The sequence below is a fragment of the Prionailurus viverrinus genome, chromosome B4 (assembly GCF_022837055.1).
Source record: "Prionailurus viverrinus isolate Anna chromosome B4, UM_Priviv_1.0, whole genome shotgun sequence".
Classification (NCBI taxonomy): Eukaryota; Metazoa; Chordata; class Mammalia; order Carnivora; family Felidae; genus Prionailurus; species Prionailurus viverrinus.
In genome coordinates this window covers 34842560-34863092 of record NC_062567.1, presented here as the reverse complement: position 1 = coordinate 34863092, position 20533 = coordinate 34842560, and the positions used below count along the sequence as shown (strand labels likewise).

The 20533-nt window shown below is 50.2% G+C and overlaps 2 protein-coding genes across 9 annotated transcripts; one reads left to right on the top strand and one right to left on the bottom strand.

The window, feature by feature from the left end:
* On the top strand, positions 1–6714 carry NRIP2 (nuclear receptor interacting protein 2). 4 transcript variants are annotated; one of them, XM_047867212.1, is made up of 6 exons: positions 1–541; positions 4185–4337; positions 5439–5521; positions 5873–5991; positions 6188–6240; positions 6578–6714. In XM_047867212.1, exons 1-6 carry the CDS (start codon positions 290–292, stop codon positions 6668–6670), a joined length of 753 nt encoding a protein of 250 aa, XP_047723168.1. In that variant the 5' UTR covers positions 1–289; the 3' UTR covers positions 6671–6714. The 4 variants fall into 4 exon arrangements, with proteins under 4 accessions (XP_047723168.1, XP_047723169.1, XP_047723166.1 ...); XM_047867213.1 differs by having other exon boundaries at positions 6159–6240; XM_047867210.1 differs by having other exon boundaries at positions 4181–4337; positions 6159–6240.
* Positions 3719–20533, bottom strand: ITFG2 (integrin alpha FG-GAP repeat containing 2). Of its 5 annotated transcripts, none has more exons than XM_047867205.1 (14): positions 20293–20532; positions 16854–16979; positions 15312–15407; positions 14714–14755; positions 14356–14557; positions 13506–13645; positions 12886–13034; positions 12404–12501; positions 12171–12224; positions 11988–12079; positions 11136–11253; positions 9412–9585; positions 9161–9320; positions 3719–3768 (listed from the first exon to the last, which is right to left on the bottom strand). In XM_047867205.1, exons 1-13 carry the CDS (start codon positions 20386–20388, stop codon positions 9217–9219), a joined length of 1491 nt encoding a protein of 496 aa, XP_047723161.1. In that variant the 5' UTR covers positions 20389–20532; the 3' UTR covers positions 3719–3768; positions 9161–9216. The 5 variants fall into 5 exon arrangements, with proteins under 5 accessions (XP_047723161.1, XP_047723163.1, XP_047723162.1 ...); XM_047867207.1 differs by having other exon boundaries at positions 14356–14527; positions 20293–20531; XM_047867206.1 differs by having other exon boundaries at positions 3719–9320; positions 20293–20533.

Here is a 20533-nt window from a genome sequence, read left to right as displayed (position 1 = left end):
CACACACACACCTTCCACCGACCGCTCCCACCAGGACCCCAGAGTTGGACGCGCTGCAGAACCTACCACCCCCCCGCCCTGCCCCTCCTCCTGGAGTGCTGGGTTTTTCCAGCCGGAGCCTCACTCCCTCTACTGCAATCTCGGGGAAATTGGTGTCTGACGCGGCTGCTCCAGCACGTTATTTATTGATTTACTCTGTCCCCCGCGGAGACCCTCCTGTCAGGAAAGCTGCGACCCGGAACTGAGGGAGGCGGGAAGCGGCGGGGCCACGGGTGGCGGGGCAGAGGGGATGGAGACGAGGACGGTTCAGCAGCCCCCGCCCTGCTCATCAAGCTCCGGGAGCCCCGCAGGGGCCACCCGGCAGGAGGCCAGAAGAGTGGAGGGAGACTCCAGGAGGAGGGGACAGGAGGCAGCGCTTCGCGACCGAGCCCCCCTGAGCCAGCAGCGCCGGCTCAGACAGGCCACCCAGTTCCTGCACAAGGACTCTGCCGACCTGCTCCCCCTGGACAGCCTCAAGAGGCTCGGCACCTCCAAGGACTTGGTGAGGCAGCCCTCTCCCCACCCTTCCCCTCTCTCTTCCTATATCCTGGGGAGGGGGCGGAGGGCCGGAAACTGCAGACCCTAACCTTCAGATCTCCCCTCCCTTGCTGAGAGTGGGGCAGAGGTAGTCCCAGGTGGAGGGGCCCCACCCCGACCATCCTCAGACTCTTCACTGGGGGTGCTCCCGTGGCTCGGTGGCTCTGGGGGGCCTAGTCTCCTTGCTCAGTCAGCTTCTCTCACACAGCCCAAGACTTATCTTGGGGGTGATGAGGAACTGTGCTCTCTAGGAGAAGAGGCTTACAAGGACACAGGAACCTTCTGGAGCAGTCATTTACTGCTGGGAGGGCCTGGAGGCCTGGCCAGTTTAGGGTTATGGTTTCTCTCCTGTCCCTAAACAACGTATTCCTTCCTACCAGCTCTGACCATCCATTTGCCTTTTCCCTCCAGAATGGAAGCACTAAGGGCCTCTGTCCTTTCCAGAGCCTCAGGGTTTCATATGGCTCTTGCCTGGGCCACCAGCCCCCTGAGTGCCCCCTTACTTCCTCATAGGGGCAATGGCCCTTCCAGGCTTCTTTCTTTCCATCTCCCTGCAGCAGGGCCTCTGTGGCCTCCAGAGGGAATGGGGTGGGGGTGTAACAAGGAGGTGAGTGGGTCAGGGGCAGCTGCGTACACTCATCCCTCCCCCGCCCCCACCGAGACAGTGGTGAAGAGCATGGGCTTTGGAGCCACGCGGCTTGGGTTCAGATCCTGGCCCTGCCACTTACTACCTTAGGCAAATTGCTTGATGTCTCTGAACCTGTTTCTTCATCTGCTAAATGAAGACGAAATTAGTAGTATCTCCCTCATGGCGTTGCTGTGGGAGTTGCACGAACTAATACCTATAAGGGGCTTAGAAAAGAGCCTGGAAAATAGAAAGCATTTCTAAAGCATACTAAGGTCTGAGTATGATTGTTCCTCCAGCTACGACTCCATTTAGCTTGAGGGAGAAAATAAGCTCTGTAGGGCCCAGAGAAAATGGAACCCTCTGTGGCCTGTGGCTCTTCTAGAAGAAAGGAAGGCTTTTGCTTGAAAGCACTCTGTTCCCTCACCCATTTCCTCATCAGAAGGTCTGAGAGGAGGACACTCTTCCAACCTGAAGGGCACGAAGTCAACTCTAGGGGCCTCAGCCAACGCAGCCCCTCATTCCCTTTCCTGACCCAGCCCTACCAGATTCCTCTCAGACGAAATGTTCCTCCTCCAGGAACCCAACCCAGAGGCCAGCAGATTCCCAGCCTCATCCCAGCAGCTCCCTAACAGGAAAAGTGACCAGACCGAGATCTCAGTTCAGGGAACTTCAGGGCTGCTCTTGCACACACACAGAGAGCACAGCTGAGAAACAGGGAGAAACGGGACAGCAGGGAAGCTGGTGCTTTGGCTCCCGGTGGCTAGGACCTCTGAGCCTCTATGGTTTGGAGACCACCCTACATCCATCTGGCCCTGGATTAGAGAGGCTCTGTTAACATTACCATCCCAGTGTGGCAGGTCCAGCCTTCTGATAAGTCCTGAGCTTTTCACCTCACCCCACTGCCTCAGGACGTCCCAAATTGATCTCAAGCAGTTACCTTGTGTGGCTTTGGCAGTGAAGACACAACAGGTTGGGGGGACCCCACCGTCTCCTTCCTTAGGATAACTCTGGAGCAAACCTCACAGCAGTGGGGGCCTGAAGGCTGTGTCCATCGTGGGAAAGGTGGGAGGAGAGCTGGGAACCGCAGAGCTGCTCTTTCCGGCCTGCCCTGGAGTTCACTGCCCTTTTCCCAGACCTGGGTCTCCTGCTGGCAGCCTTGCTGGCGGGAGCAGCAAGTCTCAAGGGGCTCATTAAACCAAGGGTAGAAAAACAATCCCACGTTCCCAAGAAGAAAGGGCAGGTGGAGAAGGATGTGTGGAGCCTGGACAGATAGAGTCATTCTTCAACAAGCATTTATTGAGTGCCTACTATATGTTAAGCTAAGCCTTGGGGTATAAAGATCTGATGTCACAGGCTCTCCAGGCTAATGGGAGAGTAAAAGCCACAAATAACAACTGTGAGAAGCATGACAAAGGGAGCTAAGAGAAGGGATGCTGGCCCCAGCCTGGCGTGTGGAATGAAGAGTACAAAGAGGTCAGAGAGGGCTTCCTGGAGGAGGTAAACCCTGTGTTAATTACAGGACACACATGGAATTCCAGACTTAGATAAAAACCTCTCTCCCAAATAAAGAGTAGCTCCGGAACAAAGTACATTGAACCAGTCATCCAGTCTGGCCCACAGAAGAATGAGAGTCGTCTCAGGAAGGGGGTTGAACAGGAGCAAATGTGTGGAGGCCAGGAGCAAGCAGCCTGGTACAAGCGGTACAAGTAGGGTCAATGGGGGCAGATAGGCAGAGCGAAGGACAAGGCTGAGGATGAGGCCGTGACCAGGTCATCTGGGCTGTGCATCCCCTGAAAGTTTGGGCTTTATCATGCAACAGGAAGCAGGCATGCTTTGATGGGAGTTTAAACAGGAGTAATATGGTTAGTTTTGTTTTCCTTTTCTGCTTCTCAGACTTTAACATGCACACGAATCATCAGGGCATCTTATTAGAATGAAGCTTCTGATTCAGTAGGTCATGATTCTGCATTTCTAACAAGCTTCCAAGTGATGGCAAGTGATGTTAAAGCTACATATCTGAGGACCACACTTTGAGTAGCAAGGGCTTTATTTTTCTTAAGTTTATTCATTTATTCTGAGAGAGAGTGTGAGCTTGAGCTGGGGAGGGGTAGAGAGAGGGGAAGAGAAAGAATCCCAAGCAGGCTCCACATCGTCAGTGCAGTCTGACATGGGGCTCGAACTCACGAACTGTGAGATCACGACCTGAGCTGAAATCCAGAGTTGGACCCTTAACCGACTGAGCCACTCAAGCACCCAAGTAGCAAGGGTTTTAGATAATCACTGGCTTCAAGCAGGTGTATCTGAGAGACAGCAGTACTGGAGGCCAGTTCTTAGGAACTTAGGGAGGTGGTCCAGTGATCCAGGACAGCTGAGGTGAGGCTTGAATAAAGGCAGTAGTACAAAGCAGGGTTGGACTCTATAAATACAGGAGACAAAGCTGGCAGAACTTAGTAAATTGACCAGATGGAGTGAAGGTGGTTTCAGGCGAGGGATGGTTCAAGCATCCTAGTTTTGAAGATGTGACTTTTTTTCTCTGACTTCCATCACAACATCAACTCTGGGATCTGCAGCCCATTGAAGGATGAGGTCAGAAGGGGAAACAAAGGGGAAAAAAAATGTTAAAAATGTGTTGTAGACCTGAGACAAAAAGTTCCCCCAGCATAATACTAGCTCCTGAGAGGTCTTGGCAGTCAATAGGTTGGTCTAACCTAGAATGGACTGTTCTTTTCTCATTTCTTCATTGCTGAGCAATCTATTGGGGTCTCAGCAAAATGGTATGATTTGATACGAGGGTTCACTCTGCTATAATGATGTGACAGCTGGGACTTGGGTAAGATCCTGCCCCTTTCTTACTCCCTTGAGACGCGGGACTGGGGTGGGGTTGGGTTGAACATTGTGGGAGATCTAAGGTGGGAGAGATGAGTGGCCTGGATACTTGGGTTTAGACCTGTCTGCCTTCTTTGTTTTGTGATGGAGCCAGCAGCCGCACAGTGTGATCCAAAGACGCCTGGTGGAGGGAAACCAGAGTCGGTTTCAGGGGGAGTCTCCCCCCGCGCAGGCCCCGATTCACAGCCAGGAGAGCAGGAGGAAGACCAGCAAGACACAGATTCCTGCTCTTCTGGTGAACTGCAAGGTGAGAGGCCTCCCAGGGCACTGGCTTTCATGAATGATCCTGTGAACGGCTCACTTCCGCCACTCTCCTTCCTCCCCTGGGTGGTGAGGGAAGGAGGGAGGGAGAAAAAGCACCTCTCCCCCGAGGTTGGACCTAAAAATGGGATCCTGTACATTCTCTACTTTCTACCTCAACCCATCTTCCCTCCTTGCAATTCCACGTGTCCGTGCCAACCCTTTTATCAAATGTAATCTCCAAATGCGCATGTGTAAATACTTGCCAGTGTTTCCCGATGACAGCCTTGTCCTCTCTGGAGCCATTTGACCACCCCAGCGGTACTGAACACCCACCACTCCTCTGCCACCACTTGTGTGTGGCATTTCCTCTTCCTGCTCTCCAGTCTCTGGCCACATTCTAGAACCTTTTAAAGCCTCAAATGTTACCTCTTCTTTGAAACCTTTTCTGATTTCCCCAGGGGAGAAAGAGCCTCCCCTCCCTCTCAATATCCAGGACACTTTATTGACAACCCTTTCATAGACCTTAAAACTTTCTACCATGCATTAGTTACATGTCACTTCCCCTACACCCGAGCACAGCATTCATTGATGTACCTTCCAGCCACATCTCTGGCACATAGCAGGTGCTCAGCAGAAGTCTGGATTGAGAAAATGACATGCATTTGGGATGTCCAAGTGTACCCACAAATGTCTGTATATATCCAGAAGAAAGTGAACCCGTCTGTTTCCTTGGTAAACCTGTCGCTTACCCTCATCTGAACTTCCTGGCGAGACAGCCTGGTCTTCTCACCCCTCCTGTATCCCTCACCTAGACCTCTCTAACCTAAGCCCCCGGCGTCCCAAGAATTCCTCTACACAAACAGATCTCCATTTCTGGTCAAGTGGTTCCCAAGTGTATGACCTCCCCATAGACAGCTCTACTTCCTTTTTTGATTCCTCCATCTAAGAGCCAGTTTTGCCTCGATTGCATGAGTGCCATAAAGATCACTCTGAAAGGCTTGGTTCATTCCCTTCACTCGTTTTTGAGAGGGAGTCATCAAAGGGCTGGGAAAGGTGAAGGATCCAAGCCCAATCCATTCTGACTCCCCGCGACCCTCTTTCTCAGTGCCGAGACCAGGAGCTTCGGGTGGCCGTGGACACAGGCACCCAACACAACCAGATCTCAGCTGGGTGCCTCAGCCGCCTGGGGTAAGAGTGTGGCCTAAAAGAATGGATGGGGGATGGGGTTTCTTTAGGGGGGGTGATGAAAATATTCTGATATTAGATAGTAGTGGTAGTTGCATAACTCTATGAATATACTAAAAACCTCTGCATTTATAAAAGGGTAGCTTTTGCGGTATATGAACTATATACCAATAGAGCTATAATTGGAAAAAAAAAAAGATTGGATGGGGGTTCTGGTAGAGAAGACAAGGATTCAGACCCCACGTGGGGGCAAGGGATTGGATGAGAACCCACGTGTAGGGGGAGGGGCGTCAGCTGACAAAGGCATTGGGGTTGGGGGCTGTGGTGGCCATAACCCTTACTTCCCAACCACAGGTTAGGGAAGGTCCTCAAAGCCCCAGGTGGGGACGTGGCACCTGGGCCCCCCACGCAGGTGGAGCAGCTGGAGCTACAGCTGGGCCAGGAGACGGTGGCCTGCTCAGCCCAGGTTGTGGGTGAGTCCTCCCTTCATTCACAGCCTCTTCTTCCTCTTCCGCCTTCCTCTCCTGGCACCATATGAGGTGCCCCCAATCTCTGGGCCCAGATCCTCAGAGCTGGGGGTGGGGAGGGCAGACAAGGAGTGAGTGCTCACAGGGCACCGTGACCCCTGGGTGCCCTCCAGCCTCTTCTGTTTTCAAACGATTCCTGCAGATGTTGAGAGTCCTGAATTCTGTCTTGGACTGCAGACTCTGCTTTCTCTCAAGGTAAGAAGGATGCGGGCGCTTGACCCACATTTGGGGCCTGACCCAAAGGGCTGGGATAAAGAGGTAAAAGGCACAGGTGAGGAAGCGTGGGCCAGCTTCTGATGAGAATGACTCAGAGTTGTGGGATTTCACCTTGCTTCCTTAGAGGTTCCTTATTTGCCCACAAGTGAAGCATAAGAACCAGGTCCCACTGCCCACAACCCCAGAGTTCCAGGTGAATGGAAACAGGGGGATGAGCAAGGAGCAGGGGCTGGGGGCTGTGGAAAGTGGGGGGGGGGAGGGCTGAGGGAGAGGCTACCTGCTGAGAGAAGCACACATTTCCCCCCACCCCCCACAGTGCTGCATCGACCTCGAGCATGGAGTGCTGCGGCTGAGGGCCCCCTTCTCAGAGCTGCCCTTCCTGCCTCTGTACCAAGGGCCTGGCCAGTGACTGATGAACCAGTCAGTCCCCGGGGGAAGGACCTTGCCTCGGGGAAGAGCCATGTTGGGGAATGGGGCATTACTAGAGCCAGGTACCTGGGACTACCACGTCTGTCCCTTCTGTCACCACCCTGACCCTGACGTCCCATTGGCCTCAGTCAGCCACATTCCTCTCTGCTTCTCAGCAACTGCCCAATCCTCCAGAAGACTTCCAGAAAGAGGGCCCATGATCTCAGGGGACTGGCCTCCCCGTTCCCCTCCAAATCAGGACTGTGGAAAAGGATGTAAGCGTGGCGTGGTAGGAACTGGCCCAAGTCAAAGGCTGCAGCCCATACTGTCCTTTACCTGCCTCCAGATCCATCCCACACACCCCTCGGTGGCCTTCACTCCCATGCCTGTCCCTTCCCCTCCTGGGGCTTAGTACCTCTTGCAACTAGACTGCCACATCTCACCCACCAGGGGTCCTGTCCCTGCTGCCGCCTGCCTTTCTGATTCTGCGCACATCTGCTCACAGCTGAGTGGGGGAAGAAACAGGAAACAGAATACTCCGGTACAGTAGAAAGGCGAGTTGGCAGAGGAGCTTCAGAAGCTTTCTCAGTTACCTTTCCTGGGGTTGCAAATGTCAGAAGTCAGTTATTATTTGATTTCCCTGTGCAAAACCTTGGGTGTACCTCTAGCATTTCTCCAGGTGTCTCTCCTCCTCCACTTGCTTTTTTACACTTCAGGGGGATGGCGAGGAGCCCTGTTGGGAACTGCCCCCACAAGATGGACAGGATGGCAGGGCCTGGCCGTACTCAGACTTGGAACCTAACCAGTAGTCTTTCTTATTTCTAGAACTACTCACCTCATTAGACGTTCGTCCTTCCCCTCATCTCTGGCCTCCTGAGCTTGAGCTTGTCTTATTTTGGAATCTTATTTTGATCCCTTGCCAGGCTCTGAGCCAAAGCACAAAAACAAGGAGGCTTTTCATCTTCACTGTAAAGAGAGGAACCCAAACCTTAAGGAGCCAGACACCCTGAGCATCTTTCTGGCAGGTTTGAGTCTCTCAAGTCACGGACGAAGGGGAGAGGAAGACAGTGGTGTAACTAACCTCAGCTAGGGAACTAGGACCTTGGGGTGGAAACAAGATTGTGAGCCTGGGGTAGATTAGAGGAGAACCAGCTGCCCTGTGACATCTGGTCTTGCCTTTCCCAGCTGAGTCCCCTGACCTCAAGAGAAGAGGAGGGGGCTCACTACCACACGTGTAATGTGGGTACCCTTGGTCCCTCACTGCCTTGCCCCATAACCTCTGCTTTCCTGGCTCTGCCTGTTCCTTCCTGCCTCCTGCTGCTTCTATAACCGCAGACCCCAGACCCAGTGGCAGGCCTTCAGCCCAGCTGCTTCTCCACTTGAATAAACACCTGTTTCTCTATGCTCATGTCCTTCTCTGGTTTCCCTCCATGTCGATCAGAGTCCGAATTGGTAACTCTGCCCTTATTCCCTTACAGAAAGGTGATGTGAATGTGGACCTTTCCCCAGGTTGACCCGTCTGGCTGGGTTAATATAATTGAGAGCAATGGCTTTCTGACTCCTCTGAACACAACTCACAGCAGGAAATACATTTTACAGAGCAGGTAGCATACACACGCACATGCACATGCACATGTACAGTTATAACAAAACAATACTTCCCTATGCTGTATGACACTCAGATATTTTTCCTTCTATTTTATTCTACCCCATTTCGTTTATTCAAACAATGCTGACCACAACCCACCAGAGAATCGCAGCCTGTAACGTGAAAAACACTAACTAACGGTGCACAGAATCGAGAGCAGAAGGAATATAAATGGTCCAAGATAGAATTCTGATTGTGGTCTGGATCATAAAGCCACATTGGATTCTAAAGGTGTTTTGGGGGGGATGTGGGGGCAAGGCCCACAAAGTTGCACAAGCAACATGGCAAAATGAGAAAGTGCTAGCCCAGTATCTTTGGTAAAAAGAAGACAATCATCTCAGCATTGCTGGGAACAATTAAGACCAGACTGTAAGATGATTAAAGACCCCCGCTTCAAAAGCAAAACAGTGTGCCATTCCTGTAATAATACCTAATGTCAGTGACTTGGAGCTGTGCCATGCAAGACGGAGCTTGGGATGCGGGGAGCCCTTATCTCATTGCCCTACTGGCTCCGAAGCCTGGTTTCCTTATAGGCATCGGAGCCATGCAAAGGATCTGTGCTCCCTCCTCATGAACAAGTCTGTTTTCCACACAATGAGAGTTGGAAGGGGGGGGGTGTCTAGGAAGGGGGCAGTCCCAGATGATGTGGAATGAGGCTGGGGTTCTATGATTCTGCTGATGCGATGGGTGAGGTACATAAGGAAATAGGGCCGAGGGCCAACTCGCCTCTTCTTTCACCAAGGAGACCATGAAGGCTATAGTTCACAGCTTCCCTAAGGTTGCTGCCATCTTTCCACGCTCCTCTGTGATGTCTACTCCCAATCCTGCCAGCACTATGGATACCTTGGGGGGTGGGTTGGTTCAGGAGGCTCCTTCTTCAGCTAAGAGGGCAAATCCAGCTAGGTGGGATCGTGGAGGCTTGCAGGAGCACACTGTGGGGGCTGGTCTGGATGGTAGAGGGTTTGGTGAAGCAGGGCGCGGACAGCTGGGAGGTCATCAGGATCTGAGGGCAAGAAAGGGGCGGTTCAGTGGCTGTGGATCTCCTGGGCACCTGGCACGGGGCTTCTCGGTCCCGAAGCACTCCTGGGACTCACCCATGCCCAGCTCCTGCAGCAGGCTCTGGAACTCTGGCTCAGCCTCCAGCAGTTTCAGCAGATTGGTCGACTCCATCCGCTCAAGCTGCACCTCCCAGTACACGTAGATCTTCTGGTTGAACGTGACGTACACGAGGCAGGGGCTGTTGCGGCCCTCCTTGCAGGCATACAGGCCTGCAGGGTGTGGGGGTGAGACAAAGGTCAGAGAGTTCCAGTCCCAGTGGGGAAGGGCAGAGAACAAGATGCAGGCCTTGGAGTCAGCAGTTTGACCCTCCCACAGACGTCAAGCAGAAAGCTAAAGGCCCTCTTTTTTTTTAATTTTAAAAAAATGTTTATTTATTTTTGAGAGACAAAGCATGAGTGGGGGAGGAGCGAGAGAGAGGGAGACACAGAATCTGAAGCCTACAAGCTCCAAGCCTGTTGCGGGACTCAAACTCCCAAACTGTGAGATCATGACTTGAGCCAAAGTCAGATGCTTAACCGACTGAGCCACCCAGACGCCCCTAAAGGCCCTCTTTCTAATCCATTTGTGTTGGGAACTCAGTAAAATAGGTAAAATACCTCCCCATTTCAGATATGAAAAAACACCATGGGGGGCACCTGGGTGGCTCAGTCAGTTAAGCGTCTGACTTCGGCTCAGGTCATAATCTCACAGCTTGTGAGTCTCAGCCCCGTGTCGGGCTCTGTGCTGGCAGCTCAGAGCCTGGAGCCTGCTTCAGATTCTGTCTCCCTCTCTCTCTGCCCCTTCCCTGCTTGCACTGTGTCTCTCTCTCAAAAATAAATAAACATTAAAAAAAAAATAGGTATTGAGTTATGGTAAGATGGCTTAATAAATTAAAAAAAAAAAAGAAAAAAAACCCACAAGGCAGAATGGCCCCACAAAAGTGCTTTGCTGATTTTCCCATCTTAGTGATAGCCTTGGAGGAATGAAGGACAGTTTTGGTAGTCCAAGGGGTAGATTAGCAAAACACGATCAGAAACTAAAGCTGGGCACCTGGGTTGCTCAGTTGGTTAAGTGACCCAACTCTTAATTTCAGCTCAGGTCATGATCTCACAGTTTGTGAGCTCTCTCTGATAGCATAGAGCCTGCTTGGGATTCTCTCTCTCTCTCTCGAAAGAAAGAAAGAAAGAAAGAGAAAGAAAGAAAGAAAGAAAGAAAGAAAGAAAGAAAGAAAGAAAGAAAAGAAAAAAGAAAAAGAGAAGAAAGAAAAGAAAGAAAAAGAAAAGAAACTAAGGCTTCTCTTTGGTGGCAGTCCCTTCTTCAAAGGCATTTTAACCTTCTGGGTCACTGTAGTATGTACACCAGAGCGCTGTACAATTCTTACCATTTCAGCAACCAAAGATCTCCCCATGTCACCTGAAAACGCCAGGACTGCTTTCCAAGTCCCTGATTTGTAACAAATGCAAATTGTCTGGGAGAATGCTCCTCACAGAGTTCTGACGTGCTCAGATGGGAGAGAACTTTCCCATGCCTTCACACATCCCAGACGGGCAGATGCTAAGAACTCATCCCATTCTTTAAGATATTGAGAGATGAACCTGTCACTGTCTCTCATTCCTTATTTAAAACTGTGCAGACGGTAATTCAGTACCCACCATCACCGTCTAACAAAAGTGCTGAAGAGCTCATTTGTTTATGAAGATGCACGTTAGGGGACACAGAGAGAGTAGAAATGAGAGGCATACAAGTGTGGTTAGAGAGGGTCCATGGGGTGGGGTCCCACCTGCACAGAAGGCTCGGATATTCTCGTCCACTTGGAAGCGGACGACGGTGCGGTTGTGATCAATGATATACGTCTGTCCATCCCAGGCACAGGCAACCACCTCCTCATGCCCATTGCCCTGAAAAAGGCCAGAGACAAGAATGCAGGGGTGGCAGGGAGCTGGTAAATAGAAGAGCCCGAACAATGGGTCTGGATAGCACATAAAGGACTTGTGGACCTAGTTCTGGGTGACCAACAGCCGGGAAGGAAAGCAGCCCTAAGTTTCTTACTGAACTTCCTCCGTGCGCCAGTCACCAAACAACTGATGAAGGAGACACCATTATTCCCAATTTTATATGGAGGAAACTTCAGCTTATAGAAATGAAGTCGCTCACTCATGGTCACACAGCATAGAAGGGAGGCAGCACAGAATCAGGACTCAAACCCAGGCCTGTTCTACCGACTTCAAAGCCTCGTGCCTTTTCTCCTACCGTCACACATGCACAACGGCAAAGTATGCCCCCGTGTCGCAGATTCTGGGGCTGCAGCCTTGGTAAAGAGAGGCTCATAGATAGACGAGAAAAAAAATTACAGAACATACATCTGGAGTTGAGGCCAAAAACTCACTTCTGGACCCTAATAAATTATTTCTCTTTGGAGCCATTACTCCTGGAAAAGTTGCCGCCGAGAGATTCCGCGGCAGTGCAGAGATGGTACTAAGCCCTGAGAAGTTAGGAAAAAGACTCACTTGAGACGCAGTTAAGAGTCTGTCTGAAGAGACTTAGATAAACATCGAGAGCGAACTGTGAAGTGAGAATGGACTCATTTGCATCACATCTCTCCACGTGAAGAAGATAAGAATGTTCCTCTCACCGTGACATCCAGTTTCTCTAGGGCAAAAAGCTGATGATCCACCTGCACCGACCACAGCAGCTTGTCTGCTTCCTCCATGAGCTTCAGCGTCCCTGCAGGGTGACAGGCAGGCCGGGGTGGGCAGGACAAGGACCCCTGAGCACCCCCACAGGCACACAGCCTCCTGCCCCAGCAGGAACTCACCATCCAGGGTGCAGAGGGCAAAGAGGCCGGAGCCACCCATCTCAGAGTTGTGGCCTGCAGGAGGGACAGAAGGACAGGAATAAGAAAATGTGAAGGGTAGGGCAAGGTCAGAGCACACAGGGTGGGGTGAGAGGTGGCCCAAGGTAGGGAGGAAGGGAAGGCCCAGCATCTTCCCTCTCCCAGGACTGATGCTTGCCCCTCAGCTCCCTCCTGTGTCCCCACCCCACCTTCACCTCGTTTGATGTTGCCAATGAGGTGGGTGGAGACATTCTTGTTGTGGATGCGGCCGGAAGTCTGGTGCAACATGACATCTCGGGCAGCCGGGGCCTCCCTGTGTGGGGGTGGGGTGGGAGGGATACTAAGTGGGGACCAAATGAGCCTAGTTCTGCAGGACGTTTGTGGCCCCGATCTCTGTACGAGCTTCTAGGATGTGAATCAGCCTGGAAATCTATTGCTGACCCTGCCTGGCCCATGTGGTGAGTAGAAAAGAGAGGGACAGAGCTGCCAAGTTAGAATCTTGGAATCTTTTCCAGGTGCTACGAGGTTAAAGCCCAGGATTTCCTGGGTCCTGAAATAATTTTCCTTGATGGGGTAAAGGTGCTGTGCCACGACCCAGCCGAAGCAGCTCTGCCTACTGCAGTCCTGTCCACTGCCAGTGCATCCAGGAGCCCATCTAGATTCCACAACCACACCATCCACAGGTCTGCGCCCTTACCTGCTGCCCTCCGGGGCCCCCTCAGAGGTGGGAGGGGGCCCGGCGTCCTTGTTCCAGGTACACAGGAGAATGGCGTAAGCACAGCCCGGCTGAGACACCATCAGTTCAGGAACACCCAAGGGCCCTGGAGTCACTGAAAGACTGTCCACCTGCACCAGGGAACAAGGCCTTAAAGGGGGCTGGGGACAGAAATGGGACCCTGCCGAGAGCATGGGAGAGAAGTGGGGCAGGGGCCCTGGGAACAGCATCCCAGGCTTGGGGGGCAACAGCAGGAGGAAGAATTTGAGTTTGCAGGGTTCCTGCCTCGTGCCATCATCTCCACATAGCCCATCTGCTTTCCACTGTGCATGCCTCAACCAGGGTCCACACTCTGACACAAAGCACATCACACCCTCAAGCACACTCTTAACTCTTAGCCTGGTGCTCTTTGCCTCTTATTAGTAATTTTCCCCTAAGACCCTGATTTGAAACTGTCTTCTTTGGATTTCTCTCAACAAGGAGATTTTCCCTTCCTCCCACTCTAAACCCTGACCCACGACTGTTCTCTCAAGAGGGCCCCTACATGAGGGCTTCCTCCCTGCTCCCTGGGCTCCCTGAGCACCCCCCGCTCAGCCTCTCACCTGACCCTCCAGTGTCCACTTCTTGAGTGACACCAGCTGCCCTGTTGGATGTTCAGTGCCTTCACCCAGATCTTCCCAGCGGAAAGCCCGTACCACACGGTCCGTGTAACCGACCACCAGCTCACAACACCCATCTCCATCTGTGGGTCCAGAAAGTAGGACGAGTTTGGAGCCACATGCGTGTTCATCAGCTTGAATCCTACACACACGTCCTCTCCGCCCCCTGCTAACATCACCAGTGTTTGCGCCGAAACCCGGTACAACTTCAGACCCCAAGAGCTGCGCTAGTCCCCTCACACACTTTGTGCTGTGCTTCTTCCCTCAGACACAAAACTCGGGTGTCCTGATTCATGCCACATACCATCACCTTCGTGACAGCTTCTGGCCGAAACATCAGCCCTATATCTGTACGACTCATTCCCTTGCCACTTTCAGTGTCTGATCAAATGTCACCTTCCCAGAAAGGACTTTCCAGATAACTCCATTTAGAATTGGTAGCTCTACTTCTCTACCCTGACACTCCCTAGCCTCTTTCTGTGATTTATTTTCTCCACGGCACTTACTACATTCTAATATACTATTTAATCTTCTTAAAATATTTTACACTGTTTATTTTCTGTCCTTCCTAGGAAAGGTCCAAGAAGGCAGTGATTTTTGTCCATTTTATTCACTGCTGCAATCACAGTGCTTAGAATGATAACTAGTTTATAATGGGAGCTTAGTAACTCAACATAAAATGCATAATAATTGCACCCATGAATACTAACTACCTCCCTGAATCCCGTGACATCTGCTCTACTACCCATTGACTCCTATTCCCCTGGCTGCCTGCGGAGACAGCCATGCCCACCGATGTCGCTGATCAGCATGACCTTGGTGTTGGCAGGGATGTGCTGCTTGAAGACTGGATGCTGCTCCTCTCCCATTAGGGTCTCGTGGTGCCCAGAAGCATCCAGGGCCTTGGTAGGCGTCAGGTCACACAGGTGAAACCATCCCTCAGCACTCACCGCCACCACCAGGTTCTGGGAGAGGCAGAGGCATAGGAGGGATGGCTGGGGAGGGAAGTTTGGGCACAAGCCTGGTCGTTAAAGGACAGAAGTGAGGGCTAAAGCCTTTAACTCTCAACTGATTTCCACCAGGAGAGGGGGAGCAATCTAGGCAAAGCCTTGGAGTTCTACCGAAGTCCCAACGTCCCCTAGAGTTCTTACCTTTCCTTTATTACAAACATCTCCAACCCCAACACAAGTCAGCTGCAAAGAAAAGGGGAGACATGCTGAAGGAGACCAGTACTCTCTAATCTCAGTGAAGCAAGGAGAGGGTTTGCTAACTACCATCATTTGCTGAAAAGTTGTGCCACATGACCTACACGGATAGTTCATGTTAATCGCATTCTTGTGCTCTAAGTCTGGTTTACCTAGAGCAGTAGGGAGACCTCAAGTAGTTAAGTCTGTCTGGGCTGAACAAGACAAAACAAAAGATACATCTAATACAACCAGTCTATCATATTTCTAGACTTATGCAAAGTATTACCCCCATTTTGTACTATACTTTATGAGATCAGATGACCTTGGCAGTTTTTAAAGTACTGAGAGCCACGCGGAAACAGAAGATAAAAAACAACCCACCAGCTGGAGGCGCACTGCCCCGCGGGTTCCCTCCCTGAATGGAATGAACCCTGAAGCAGTGGCTGGCTGAATAGCTGGTGAACTGGGACACACTGGTGGGTTTCTGTATGGCTCAGCCTTGATAGTCCCTGCACAGAAAGGATCCTTCTGCCCCTTACGCCCCAGGAAGTTGAATACTGACCATGCCCTGGCAGGAACAGGTGAGCCACGGCCGGCTGTCATCATTCTTATACACAAACAGCTTCCCGCTGGTGTCCCCCACCACCAATTCATTTAACTTCAAACGGAGAGAGAAGACAGTGTTAGGATGGGATCCTATGGAACCACCTGAAGCTTTTCTCTAGGCCCATCCTGGGCACATCATAAGACCTTAATTTGTATCTTCGCCAACTTTAGTAAAAATCTTTTGCAACCAACAAAGCCACAGTTTTCCAGTTTCTTTTTTTTTTTTTTTAATTTTAGGGATAAGCATTGGGTGTTGTATTGAAACCAATTTGACAATAAATTTCATATTTAAAAATTTTTTTAAAGTTTATTTATTTTGAGACAGCAAGCGTGGCCTTGAGCAGGAGAGGGGGAGAAAGAGGGGGAGAGAAAAATCCCAATCAGGCTCCACATTATCAGCGTGGAGCCTGATAAGCCTGATGTGGGCTTGAACTCACGAACCATGAGATCATGGCCTGAGCTGAAATCAAGAGCCGAAATTAACTGAGCGAGCCACCGGGCACCCCTCCCAGAGTTTCTTTTTTTCCCTGTCGGTGTGTGTGTGTGTGTGTGTGTGTGTGTGTGTGTGTCAGAGGAGGATAGCAGAATGGGGCAACACGGAATCTATGACTCTTCCCAGAAAAGTCTGACAAGTGAATAGCTCCATGACCTGCTTGCCCGATTTCAGCTCTTCCAATCTGTCCATTGCCAATGGGACATGTTTTGAAAACAACCTAGAACATTGAACTTTTGGAAAATTGAACTTCAGACCACGTACTAAATCAAGGGCCAAATAAAAAGACAAGGTCAGCTCTGGGGGCCCTCCTTCCTCTACAAACATCTCCAACCCCAACGCAAGTCAGCTGCAAAGAAAAGGGGACCTTTTGAACTTGGTGTGTATGAGTGAACATATACAGGGGATGGAGGTGCTGGAGGGAACAGCACGAAGGGGTTGCTGGTGTCAGCCTCCTCTGTGCTCTGGGCTTCTGGCGCCCCCAAGTGGTGGCCCAACTCTCAGGAGGGGGGTTCCCTGAAGGGAGGAGTCTCTTCCTATTTGTATTTGGGTACTCCATTTCCCAGTCATTCGGCAAAGGCTGCCTGCCTTTCTAGGGGTAAACAGTGATAACAAGGTAGCACCAAACCCTGTTTCCACAAGTAGCTTTCTGATTTCCCCTGTTGAGGAGTGGGAGGGTGGTGGGGAGGGAAGGGGTGGAGGGGTGGGCAGCCAGCACCCCCTTCCTATTCTCAAAATAGAGTGAATATCAGATTCTCAAGAGATTTAATTCTAAAGGCAACAAAGACGTAACAGATCACAAGTAAAGTTAAAAATGAATTGGGATTTATCAATGATTTACTTGATTTGAATCTTCGATTTATTTTTTTAATAGTTATGGGAATTATATTATATTATATTATATTATATTATATTATATTATATTATATTTATTATATTATATCTGGTGGGAATATTAGATCACAGAAGCATAAAACAAGTTTATTGACATTAAACTCTCTCCACCTGATGTTTCCATTTCGGCTGCTCCAGAGGACTTTGGCAGACACACCGGGGGCAGGCTGCATAGCACAGAGGTTCAGTGCAGCTGCCTGGATTTGAACCCAGCTCTCTATGCTTAAATTTTGTCATCTATAAAACAAAGATCATAAGGGTATTTACTGAAGAAAGTTGTTCTAAGAACTGAGCTAACAGAGGGAGGTCTTTAAAACAGTGACTGGCAGGGGCACCTGGGTGGCTCAGTCAGTTAAGTGTCCGACTTTGGTTCAGGTCATGATCTCACAGTTCATGGGCACTGTGCTAACAGCTTAGAGCCTGCAGCCTGTTTCAGATTCGGTGTCTCCCTCTCTCTCTGCCCCTGCCCCACTCCCACTCTCTCTCAAAAGTGAAGAAACAATAAAAAACAAACAAACAAACAAACAAACCAGTGACTGGCATACAGCAAGCACTAATACCAGGTGGTTTTCAGCCTCTAGTTAAAAGGCCTCCATGGCTAGGGACCCTGGTATCTTTCACACAATCTATTCTTTTTTTATACATCCATTCAGCAAATGCCATAGTCAATACCAGCACCTCAGTAAATGTTTGCTTTTCTTTTAAATTAAATTTGCTTTAAAAAAAATTGTTTTTTCATTTTTGAGAGAGAGCGTATGTAGGGGAGGGGCAGAGAGAGTAGGACGGAGGACCTGAAGTGGGCTCTGTGCTGAGCACAGAGAGCCCAATATGGGGCTCGAACTCATGAAGCATGAGTTCATGACCTGTGCTAAAATCAGACACTTATCTGACTGAGCCACCCAGGTGCCCCAAATTTAATTTAATCTGAGAGAGAGAGAGTGTGAGTGGGGGAGAGGGGCACAGAGAGACAGAGACAGAGAGACAGAGGGCGAGAGAATCCCGAGCAGGCTCCATGCTCAGTGAGGAGCCCAGCACAGGGCTTGACCCCATGACCCTGGGATCATGACCTGAGCCGAAATCAAGAGTTGGACACTCAACTGACTGAGCCACCCAGGTGCCCTGATAAATGTTTAATTAGTAGACAATTAACAAAAAAGATTTTAAGAAACAGAGAAAAATCAGAATGAAAGGGAATGCTCAGTCAGCCCTTGAGTTTCCAGGTAAAGGTAGATAGTGAGTTAGGGGTACAAAGATAAATGCCACAGACTCCCTACTGAGGGGGACCTTACAGTTTTAACAAGGGCACAGACATGGGTATGGTAAGAGCAGTGACCAAGTAGATGTGGCCCAGCCAGGCAATGACAAGCAAGACCAAGCAATGACACTGAGGCAATGGCTGGCCTCCTGGAAGAGGACATTTCCAAACTAGCCCATCTGCTTCCTGGCAGCTATAATGCTTCCCAGCAGTTCTGCTTCCCTGTGGCTGATCCTGGCTCTGGCCTCTGGAGGTCACTCACGGACGCTAAGAAACCCCAGCTAGAGGGTACAGTCGCCATATAATACTAAAGGAGGCAGGAGGAGAGATCTCTGGTCTGCTATAGCCTTCTAGAGATTTTCCCCTGGTGTAGCCAGGCTTCCATGGGCAGTCCTACAGGGTGTGCATTCTATTCCTGGCTTCCCCTCCCCCACAACTTACCAGGAAGCAAATTAGTTTCAAAGAACTTTAGGCTAATGATTTATGAGGATGAAATAAGTCTTTTTCCTGCCCCAAATGCTGAACTAATAACAGCGTTTCTATCCACACTCATGCAGGCTGAATGTACCACGTGCATATATACATGTACCACTAGGCAACGATCTCAACTACTTGCCCTTCTTTCAATTATATTTATCAATAACATGCAAAGCACTTCAAATTGCTTTGAGACAAATAATCACATTTGCTTTCCATAACAATCCTCATTTATTCAACAAACATCTGAGTACCTACTATGTGCCAGGCACAATTCTAAGTGTTGGGAATATAGCAGTGAAAAAGCAGATAAATCCCCAGCCTTATGTAGCTTACAACTCAGGGTTAAAAAAAAAAAAAAAGGTAGTACAATATATCTAATATTGTAGAACTGAGTGTATTGGTGCAATCTACTCAGAAAAGTACAATTTCCAAAAAAGCTGATGCCATGAAGCTATGAAAAAAGGCAGGTATTTTTCCCTTTTAAACAAAGAAGACCGTCAGATAACACGGAAAATCATGTACGCCTAAAGTCACTCTGTTAATTTACTATTTGAAAATGCCTCTCTTGATTTTCTCATAAAATTGTACTGCTTGGCATATTACGAAATGTGAAAGTCCAAAAAACAATACAAATTTATGAGAATAACTCCTTCCTCCCTACAGGGAGTAGAGCCAAAAGAGGCTTCATAAAATATCTTCTCTATCACAGCACAAAGGAGGCTGGGGGCAGGGGTATGTTTTAGCCCTTTTTTCCCCCAGGGAAGAGAACACAGAACAGTTAGGGACGTGAGGATGAGAAGCCGGCAGAATAGGAAGGTGGGGCAGAGGGTAGGAGAGGATGGCAATAAGGTGCTTTGCATTAAAAATAGGGAATAATGAATGAAAAGAGTCTGTTAAGAGTGTCTCACACCAGCAACAGCCCCCATCCCCTCTGATGCTCCACCTCAAAACTCTACATATTTTCATCAGTGCGCCTCCTTACATTTCGTTGTTCTGGTGACTATCACCCTACCTGACTGTGAGCTAGCTGAGGGCTGGGACTGTCTTGTTCATTTTGGAATTCCCAGAATATAGCAGAGTCCTTGGAGCACACAATGGGCACTTGAATAAACATTTGCAGAAACAGAATCAAATACTAACAACACTAACACTTGGTGTTAACTGTGGGCCAGGGATAGTTCTACCTGCTTTATCTGTATTAATGCATTTCAACAACGAGAAAAAGAACAGCTGCGGAGATGGTAGATGTCAATTGCTTTTGTAATACAACCAAGGTGTAGCGCTTTCAAGTTGCCATACGCTTGGTGTACTATGCAGCAGGCATTACAGAAACCAGGCATTACAGAAACTCGGCATTAGGAATAGGGTGGTGGGGTGGAGAGGCAGAAGAGTACAGCAGTGTGTTCCGGCGCAAGGAGCCACGTGTAAGAGCAGCAAAGGAGCGTTTTAAGCTTCTATGGAGGCTTCGAAAGGCAAAGTGATTTGAGGTGATGCCTCTGCGTAAGGAGGGAAGCAGTGAGCCGGGATATCTGGCCACCGGTTTACCAGGCTCCTACTGTGAACCAGTTACTGACTTAGGCAAAGGGTCAGTTATCTATGTCCCTAAAAGAACACCAGGGCAGGGAAGCAGTGCAATTCTGACCTGACTTCCAGGCACGTAAGCTATCTGCCAAGTTCTCCTTAGGTCACCGCGCAGCCCCACCGCGCACGCGCTCCGCTCCCCCCGCACGCCTAGAGCGGCTTCTCCATTTCCCCGGCCCCGCCCTACCCTGGCGCAGAGCCAGGTCGCGTCTCTCGCAGTGCGCATGCACTGACCGTATCGTTATCGACGTCTCCGAGGCAGATCGCGTGCGGGAAGAGGCTCCCGCTAAATTCCAGGGCCACGCGTTGCACGTAGCTAACCGACCTCATCGCACTTGCACGGGCCGAGGGACCGGGGAGGCCCGCTAAATGTTCCCCGAGCCCCTCCTGAGAGCAGCCCAAGCGGAAGGCCAGCCAAAGCGGAAAGTCACGTCACCGCTCAAGCCTCCAATTGCGGCCTTTCTCGCTTAACCTG

Excerpts from the sequence above, each read along its gene's own strand:
- NRIP2 (XM_047867210.1), top strand. The coding sequence starts at position 290 with ATGGAGACGAGGACGGTTCAGCAGCCCCCGCCCTGCTCATCAAGCTCC. Across the intron at positions 542-4,180 it reads TCGGCACCTCCAAGGACTTG|CCAGCAGCCGCACAGTGTGA; the intron begins GTGAGGCAGCCC and ends TTTGTGATGGAG. Across the intron at positions 5,992-6,158 it reads CTGCTCAGCCCAGGTTGTGG|CCTCTTCTGTTTTCAAACGA; the intron begins GTGAGTCCTCCC and ends GGTGCCCTCCAG.
- ITFG2 (XM_047867206.1), bottom strand. The coding sequence starts at position 20,388 with ATGAGGTCGGTTAGCTACGTGCAACGCGTGGCCCTGGAATTTAGCGGG. Across the intron at positions 16,980-20,292 it reads GAGACGTCGATAACGATACG|ATGACAAAATTTAAGCATAG; the intron begins GTCAGTGCATGC and ends TTTGTTTTATAG. Across the intron at positions 9,586-11,135 it reads TATCCGAGCCTTCTGTGCAG|GCCTGTATGCCTGCAAGGAG; the intron begins GTGGGACCCCAC and ends CACACCCTGCAG.